At 37.5% G+C, this 9,960-nt stretch overlaps 1 protein-coding gene across 1 annotated transcript; it reads right to left on the reverse strand.

Annotated features, from left to right (window-relative positions):
* Positions 1 to 9,547, reverse strand: LOC130245834 (uncharacterized protein C15orf39 homolog). The gene is made up of 4 exons (XM_056478608.1): positions 9,393 to 9,547; positions 4,392 to 7,304; positions 2,423 to 2,459; positions 1 to 94 (listed from the first exon to the last, which is right to left on the reverse strand). Exons 2-4 carry the CDS (start codon positions 7,261 to 7,263, stop codon positions 88 to 90), a joined length of 2,916 nt encoding a protein of 971 aa, XP_056334583.1. The 5' UTR covers positions 7,264 to 7,304; positions 9,393 to 9,547; the 3' UTR covers positions 1 to 87.
* Positions 9,548 to 9,960: the final 413 nt, after the last annotated feature.

Here is a 9,960-nt window from a genome sequence, read left to right on the forward strand (position 1 = left end):
TCGAGGTTGAATTCTTCAGCTCCATTCACACAGCTGGTGGATTCATCTGTGCTGTCCGTGCTCTCGCTCTTGATGGTTATGCTGGTTTCAGCTCCTGGAGAATGAGAAATCGCTGCAAATTTAGGATCAGCATTTCTTGAGTGACTTGTGGTAGGTTAAAGAGTTCATTAATCACACAAAATACTAAGTTCTGTTATTAACTACTTTCTCATGTTGTTAGCATCCCCTGAGACCTTTATCGTATCTTTGGAACACCAATTTAAAAGTTTAGATCAAATCCGAGAACTCTGTTGTCTTCCACAGACAGCAAACATTATGAGATGCTCAAAGTCCAGAAAAGCAACCAAAAACATTGTCCAAACATTCCATGTGACATTAGTGGTTGCACTATACTCATACAAAGCCCCAAGAACAAATGTGTGCATGGAAAAAATATATATAAAAAAGGTCAGGTCATGGTGTACGTTTACTATGGCAATAGAATGCAAGCTTTGTACTGCACACCATAATTTGCTGTGCTTAAGTCATAGGGGAACAAAGTCATTTTCCCATTTTTTTCCCCACACAAGTGTTTTTGGAGCTTTGTATGATTACAGTTGAACTACAAAATCACATTGTGGACTGTTTAGACAATGTTTGGGGATCCTTTTCTGGACTTTGAGCATCATAGGATGACCATTGAGGCCTATAGAGAATGAGAGAGCTCTCTGATTTGATCTAAAACACCTTAAGAAGAACAAATATATAGGATTAGAACGAAATGAGATTCAGTAATGAATAAGAGAATTGTAATTATTTGATTGAATTAACCCCTCAATAATTGAAGCAGCTTAATTCTGGGTAAATGCCCTGATAAATGTAAAAAAAAAAAAAATCCTTTTTTTTGCGTGTTTGGAGTGAGCTGCAGTAAGATGCGGTTTGTAAATATTTAGATGATGTAAATACAGCAGTTTTAAATTCCTAAAAACAAACTGCAAATAATCTTTTTGTCTGACATCATAACAGTTTGTTTGATTTCACATCAAAGTCATCAAGGCCTTAATTAAAAAAAAAAAAAGTAAAATACAGATCACGATTCATTCATGAAGGTCTTCAGGTCATGAAACACGCTTCTGCAGCCGGTTTAAAAGGCAAATCATTTGAATGCAAAACTATTGTTATCAAGATAATCATCAAGGTTATTATTTAAATCAGTTTGAATTAATGATTTAATGACTCACTCAAAGACTTTACATGATTAAATACTGAATTAATTCACAGTTGAACAAATTTCTTGAATGATTCAATAAATAATAGATTTTAATGAAGATACTTTTCTAACTAAAATGGATAGTGCATGCAAAAAGAAAAAATGTGTCTCACACCAAATCAAATGTGCACAAAATATTATATGTTGCATTAATGTATGTATATTAATACATAAAAAAACTTATTACATATAATTATAAATATAATTAATGGAATATATAATATTTATCAAATCTAACTTTAGAATATTAATATAATCTTCCCAATCTACTCATTTATGTTATGCACAACAAGAGGGGGAAACCTTTTTCTTATTCTTTACTAAAACTAGGAAGAAACTGGTGAGCATTAACTGAAGCTCATTCGTCATTATTTAAATGAACAGATAGAACACATAAAAGACCAAAACTATATGGAATGGCAGGAGGGTTAGGGTTTGGAGGGTTATGAAATGATTAAATAACTTTCGGTGAACCATTGCTTTGAAATTCTAAATGGAATCCATACCGGATGTGTTCTTACTTTCTCTCTCAGATCTAGTTGGTGTAAATGAGTCATACAGATACATGCACATGAAACCTGTTGATATTTTGGTCACAGGTTAGAAACAATCATGAGGTGCCAAATAAAACTCTGTCAAACTGGTTACTATTTATAGTAGCAATGCAACCCAGCCACGCCAACCATAATTATAATAATAATAATAACAACAACAATTAGGCTTTTGATGAAACAGAACAGATTAAAGCAACTGTAAAAGGTGCCAGAAATTATTGAAAAAACTAAAAAAAGTGAAGAAAAAAAAAAAAAAGAGAATGCCTTAAACAGGAATTGGCTTTGCAATTTAAATTTTGCTCCCTGTAATTGATAACAGATAAGCTGTCAACACCTGGAGCTCTGCAATGGCACTGCAGATAAAAAAAAGTTATGTCAGTGCACGTGCCAACAATTTATATCCCCTACCTTAGCTTTCCTCCAAAACTACATTTCCTTGCCTGAAGTACATTTATCTGAAACTGAAAGACATCCTATCACTGTTCCGTTTCAGCTTCTATCTGATCAGAAAACACCTGCAACAAAACTGCACCAGTTAATAAGTGTGCAGCTCAAACATAAACAAGGTGCTCTCTAGGTGATTTCAGGACTTTTGGGGGACAAAGGAATAAGAAGGTACCTGGGCGTTTTTTGGACACCATCTGTAGCAGTGGAATCTGCAAGAACAAATGTGTATCAAATCAAAAAAAAGTATGACAAAAAAAAATCAGAAAGCATGAACATTGAAAAAAAATGTCACCACATGTATGCAGCATGTATGGATTAAAAAAAAGGAATGAACATAAATGTACAATATAAAACATAAATGAAAATGACTGATGATCCCCAGATAAAACAGACCCAGTTTTAAAATGCTAAAAAATAGATATGACATGCCTAAGACTAAACCTATTTTAACAAGCCTTGCATTTAAAAGCCAAGACTGTAGCCAGAGTGTTAACAGAATTCAAGAGAAAAGTTTAATAGTTCTGTTTATTTTCCAAATGTGGAACTGAAATTGACTAAATTTAAAATGCAGTTTCATTGTGCACATTCAATTTTTTAAGTACTATGACAGATAAGAAAGTTCTATGAAATTTAAGCCTAAAAGTCCTAAATGATTCATTGTGGCACAATTATATAACTATTACTTATCATCACAAAAATAATCAATGATTTAATACATAACAGTTTATTAAAGGTGCCAAAATAAAGCTTGTATCAGGGATGCACCAGTAATAAAATTATAACAGATAGGATTTTATGGTATGGCTGATTATTCTTATTTTCTCAAACTTAAAATCTATCGTTTTTAAATGCTACAGGATAATTTACCATGAGAGTAATGCAGAAATTAAATAATCATGCACAATTAAATACACAATATCAACTGATATGAGTTCAAAAATATTTACCATTGAATGTTTACTGTTACAGTGCTGATATAACTGTGAATCTCTAAAGTTGAGCTCACATTACAGGAGTATACTGCAGGAGGCCAGTTTATCTCCCCTTCCTGACAATCTAAGCAATAAATCTCATCAAAGACTTGAGGCATTTACAGATCAAATCTGTAAATCTGCTCCCAGACTCATTGGGGCCTAAAGCTGCTGTAGACAGAGGAGATGGGAAAACTGCTTGTGGAAGGTTGCAAAGAGCACAACTGCCTGTATATATGTCTTGGAAAAGACAACCATAAGAACAAAGAATGTACTGGCCGAGAAATACCACTGCGCTAAATAAAACACATGTAAACTTTACCTGTGAACACATAAATGGTGATTGCTGTGTCAGATTATATGAACTGCTCTCTTTGGAATGGGCTTATGACGGTATCAAATTGTTGTGATTAATAGGTTTTATCATGGTATATGATATCTTGATACTGATCTAAGCGGCAAAAAATAATAATTTTTAATTGGTATAACAAAAATACGCAGGGTATTGTTCAGAGTAAACAAATGCTTCAACTTAAAATGGCAAAAGAACTACAAAGTAGTTCTATAAAAATAGGTAAAATTGAACAATAAAGTCTTAATAGTTAATATCAGTTTATGAATATCAGTTAATCATTAACAGTCAGTTTTATTACAGATACTATGTTAATATTGATTCAAAAATACTCCATTTATTATTTCAGCATGTAGTAAATCAATTTAACATGAAAATATTATTGTTTCAACTATTAAGCTAAATAATTAAGTCTCCAAGCATTTGGGGCTGTTAAAACACCACTGCAAATACAATGTTCATATTCTTAAATGTTATAATAATTATTCACTGTATTCTAAAGTGCCTGTGATATTAATATTGTGCATGTTCATTATCATGATATATTGATTAATTGAATATTGCCACGTCTACTCTGCCGTGATAAACTTAATAGTATCTTGTAAAGTTAAAAGATGCATCACAATTTTCAGATTGCCATGTGCATCTTAGAGATTTCAGGGAAGACAATCTGTAACATTCCTCCTCACATATGTGCTGAATTTGTTAGAAACTCCTGTAATCTGAGCCCACCTCACAAATACAAAATTGACCTACTGCAACACTGAACAACCAGGAGTTCTTATGCCATTAACAATGGTCAAGCATTCAGCACTCACCGAGGAACTTGCAGACATTGGCATGGTAGAGGAGGTTGAGGACATCAGGGTATATGTCAGGCAGGTGTTTAAGGGACAGAAGTCTCCGGAGTTTTGAAGAGAAAGCCTTTCTGTGGAGTTGAGTGAGTTGCCTTTCCTCTGAAAGCGTGGTGGGCCGGAGCTCCACCCGATGCTCCTGAAGAACCTGGTCTATGAATGTGCCTTGAACCTGAGGAAACAGCACCTCTTTGACCACCAACATGGGAACGAACACAGCACCAGCCCTCATGACATGAGGAAAGGGGCATTCGCTGATATCAATGTACATTTGAAGCTGGCGGACCACCCTTTGAAGAGCCACCTCCATCTCGTCACCTTTAAGCCACACTTCCCTCATTTTTGACCCCACGAGGCAAGAAACTTTCTGAGCTTTGCCTGACTCGCGTAGGTCCAGTTTGCATAACCAGTCCCTGAGCACCTGACATGGGGTTTGAGTAACATGGCAGTGTAAAAGTCTACAGAGGGACTGGTGAAGCTCCATAAACTGATAACGGGCATGCTTGCTACTAGTTATAATGGGCTTGGGCGACTCCACAGGAGACTGAGGAACTTCCACGGGTTGGGTTGTTGGAGATCTTAAGACCTCAGGGATGACTATTTTAAAACTGGACAATTTTAGGCAATGAGGTGGGATTCTGGTAAGGGAGAATTTGGTCAGTGGAGGAGGTTCTGGAGTTGTTGTGGGAACAGGAGTGGATTCTTTGCTGTCTGTCACAGCATTCCCAGTCTTGCATGTTGAAGGTTCATCATTTTCTACTGAGGGTGGATTACTTTCTTCTTCAAAGTCACTCTTTACTACAACTTTACAAGAATGAGAGCCAGACAATTTTGTGTCCGACTCTACTCGCTCTTCTTTGAGCACAGAATCATGTTCTTGATGATTTACCTCCTCAGAAACTCTCACTTTCATTTCTGATTGATTACCCAGTTCACCTGCATCCATTTCTTCTGTTTTAATCTTTATAGCATCTGGTGTTTCAACCGAATCGTCTCTGTTAGCTGGTAAATTTTGGGTTTTTTGTTTTAATCTGAGACTATTTTTGCCAGAATTTGGTTGTACATCACAATTTTGAATGTCTGGCTCTTGTTTAAGCTGCATCATCTCAGGCTGTGGCTTTGGACTTTTTGAATCCCCTAATGAAGACAACATACCTGTAGCTTCCAAATAGACTTTATATGGAGCCAAGCTAAAAACTTTATTAATAACTGGCATTGGAGGTGATGATGGTGAATGAGGCTCATCTTCTGACAACTGGTGCATTGAGTGAGTCTTTTGCTTTTTACTGGCTATGTCTGTTTCAGGTTCCTCTATGGGCCTTTTCGCTAATACACCTTTGTCAGGTGAATTTGAAATACAATGCCTGAATGCCATGACCTCTTCATTGGACTTCATGGGAAATTCTTTGGAACTGCCAGTGAAAAAGCCAGGCACCTCTGAGTGTTCAGTGGTAGTGGTATTACTGAGACATCTGTAGTGGGACGGAGTAGGATGGAAAGCCCCAGAAGTTCCAGACGGCTTACAAAGATCCCGAGGAGAGTCTGGTGTCTGAACCCTTCGTGTCGAGAAATCAAGTGGCCTTTCTGACTGATCCACTGGAAAAGGTGGATGTGTCTGTTCATTAGTGGATGCTTGGTTAGTATTTAAATGGACCCCATATGGATGATAAGTAGGATATTTTGAGATCAGCGGATGGTGAGTGGGCACAACAGAGCAGGGTGGTGATATCAAGTCTGTTTGAGGTGAATGAAACTGACCCATGTGGTGGTGCTGACCATGCTCATTTGTAAGAGCACTGGAATCGGTTCTGTAAGTCTCAGGATGACTCTGAGGATAATAGATATTGGGACATGGTGGCACTGGTGTGTATTTGGGTATGGGAGAACGGCCCTGATACACTTTTGAAGAAACTTCATGGTGTGCCAATGTCCTTGGGTCGTAAGGATGTGGATACCCCTTGTATACCTGTGGAGGAATTGGGGCACGATGGCAGTACTCTGGTGTGGCACTAATAAATGGATGTGGAGCATTATAAGTATAGCTTGGTTCCATTACAGGAAGTGGCCTCCTTGGCCCATTAGATCCAATATTGTAGCCCCCTGTCTTTCCATCCTTTATACCCTCCGCACCATGCTCCAAATGCAAACCCCTCTGTTGTGCCAGTGCTTCCTGGCCTTTTTTATGCAGATAAGCCAAGCGGCTATAATGAGCAGCCCAATCCTCATCATATATGTGAGGGGACATCCTATGTGGGCCATGTTCCATGCCATAGTTGTGCCCGGCAGTACATCCACGATCTGTACAGCAAGGGCTATGACTGTATACTGGTTTTGGAATAGCCAATCCAACACATCTTTCTGCATCAGAGCCTCTAATATGACCATTAGGAACTGCCACTGGCGAGACTACCCTAGCCGCCCTGGGACTGTGCTGTCTTGGACTGCTGGAATAATAGGCCAACCTCTGCTTCACTGCCAACTCTTGGGGTCCATTACAGTGCCCACTTCCAGCATCCACAGGGAAAGACACCTTATCAGGTCTGTAAACAGCTGGAATTGTAAATGACCCATCAGTGGCCGACGAGTGAATCCCTGGACTTGGCCCATTTCTCATGCAGCTTTTTGAGTGGCCCCATGGAGAAGGAAAGTCAAGAGCATCTTGTCCACTTAGAGTGTAAGAAAAGTAAGCCCTGCTGATTGGTAGAGCTTTGTCATGGGAATAGTGTGGCAGGCTGTCGGCTTTAGGGAGCCCCGCGGGGACTACAGTACCCATGGTACCTTCCATATTACTTTGAACAAGAGGGTTGATGCAGCCCAGTCCCTGCTTATTGCTCATCTTGGACTCCCAAGCTCCGCCTTGACCCAGCTAAATCATATCTGTACAAGGAAATAATAAGAAAAAAAATTAAAATGTTGAGTTCCATCTATTATGCAAATGGGCATAATGAGAAAAGTGAGATGTGTATTCAAGCAGCTTCACGTCTGAGGTTTATTTATTTACTTGGCAATACCTTCCTTTCTGTGGTTGTCAAAGCATAGTTGCCTGAAGTTACAGTTCTTTATTATATTTCCACAAGTGTCATGTGACAGGTTCCTACAAACATTAGGAAGTGTGTAAGCAGTAACCACAACAAGAAAAAAAAAATGCAGGCACTTTTCTGTTTCACCTTACTTCCTTTGCATGCAGGACCACTGCATCTTGCAGTTTGGCAAAATACAACGCTAATTAGGTCTGAATATGCATAAATGGTCCAACTCTCAGGTTACATTTTTGACAGTTTAATAAAGTCTCTCTCTTTCATACAATCCCACTGTACTTCTGACTATAATAATAATATAATTCTGTATCAGGAACCATACATCTTACAGTTATGCTTTTCATCCTCAGACATATTTCATATACATATCTATATATTCAAATAGATGTTTCATGAGTGCACATTTGCTGTATATGAACATCTTTTTAAGACTATAAAAGGTTATATATGAGCAATTCCAGCATTATGGATGTCACATTTGCAGTAAAAACTCAAAACATAAATTTGCATAGAAAGAATATGTAAACATTATATTAAAACTTTTGTTTATATTTTCCAGAACAACTGACCACAGAGTTATGGAACCAGAAAAAATATAAATCTGTAAACAAGTTTTGTACTTTAAATGAGGACAAAAAAGTCTGCAGGTTGACAGTATACAACATACTTTGTAGAAATTCTGTGAATTAAACTGCACAACCCAAAAGAAACAATAATAATCAAAAGCATAAGAGTTGGGTCTCTATAAAAAAAATTATTGATTTTATTTTATTTAACATTTTTTACATTTATGAGGAAAAAGTGTCGTTATGGATATGACAGATGTAAAATCGCCACTTGTGTGATTTTGGTGAATCAAAAAGAATAGTTTAGAAACATTGACAGAGACATTTTTGGTGAAAACGTTTTTTTCATGGCAGGGTTGACATTTGCATGGAATTGCTCATATATATATATTTTACACAATTAAAACTCCATGCCATCTTAAAAAGGTGAGGTGTTCATAATATATAGCAGAGGTGCACTCATTCCCTCCAGTGATGTTCCCTAATGAGCAAAGAGAGCATAATGATGCTCACAGGAGGGTAACACTAGACTTGACAGAGGCAGTGAAAGGATTTAAGTGGTTTATCAGTGAAGGAGACAGCTAGTCTCTAGGTGAGGCCACCCAGAGGTCTCAAAGTGATGAAATAACCCCCAACATCTTTCAGCATACTGTGGTTGTGTGTAAAATAACAAATGAGCTGCCTTCCTAGTCAACATGACACGTGTGCAGCATTTGGAACGCAACCATAATGTCCAAATATGTTGCACGTGCCTATGAAACACAGAGGGACAGTCTTGTCTGTTAGTTACTGAAAACGTCTAAGCAATAAGCAAAATGATTTAAAAACTAAACATAAATATGATACAGTATAACGTGCACATCCTTAATGCACATTGACAAACTGAGGACAATACTCTATTGTTTGTGCAAGGCGAACATGCAAATTCATTTATGCAAATCCGCGTTAAGAAAAGAGACCATTTAGGGCACGTTTTGAGTGTTTTGGTAAACTTCCGTCAACATTTCTATGTGCTATTTTTTACACACTTCAACATGCTGTGGTGAAACGAAAGCGACAAAACCTTCCGAGTTTGAAAGTAGTAACCGACATTTGATTATAAAAGGTAAGTGAACGCAAATTCAAATAAAAATATGTAACTTACTGGATAACGTTCGGTCTTTAACACCGTACATCGTTTTACTTGATCTAAAGATGAAACGATTAATGATAAACTTTCAACCACTGTCAAAAGTTAACACAACTGCCAACTTTTTTATCCCTGTATTATTAATTTCAGGTAAATCCTCCGTCAATCTTCGCCAGAAAGTTTGCGTTTTCAACATCCCCTCAAACAACTTATTTTATGTGGCAACACTCACCTCATGAACTGCAATTCCTATCCGTGCATACCAATCCATGTCAACCGAAACACACCACATAAGCCAGACTGTTTGGAAGATGAAGAAATTTCGTACCGGAGAGCAGAAAGACATGCTTTAACGCCGCTGCTGACTTTCCGAAAGGTTTTTTTCTCACTGCCAGTCGAAGTATGTCGGCGGCAGCGCGTCTGGCCAATCATACGGCGACAGTACAAAATAGGGCGGGGCTTCAGCATAGAGGCGGCAGCAGTTAAACCAGTGATGCATTATTATTGTTTATGAACATGGGACATTTCAAAATAACGTATTAACCTGTTTTCCTATTTAGTTCAAGCTCAGGTTAAGCATAACAGAACTGCAGTTTAGTAATAAAATTGTGAAACTTTTTTGTCTTATTACATTTAGCTACAAAATTAAAGAAGCGGAGTTGGACAAAATACAATATAATTTAAATAGATTTTTTAAAGAAAAAAGAGGCATGTGACAAAAAATGCTTGGATTGAATGAAATGAGTGCTAAAGTTGATGAAGTTCACAAGAATGTGACAAACCCTGGTGCTTCGGCCTAT

This window comes from Danio aesculapii, chromosome 18, assembly GCF_903798145.1.
Source record: "Danio aesculapii chromosome 18, fDanAes4.1, whole genome shotgun sequence".
Lineage (NCBI taxonomy): Eukaryota > Metazoa > Chordata > Actinopteri > Cypriniformes > Danionidae > Danio > Danio aesculapii.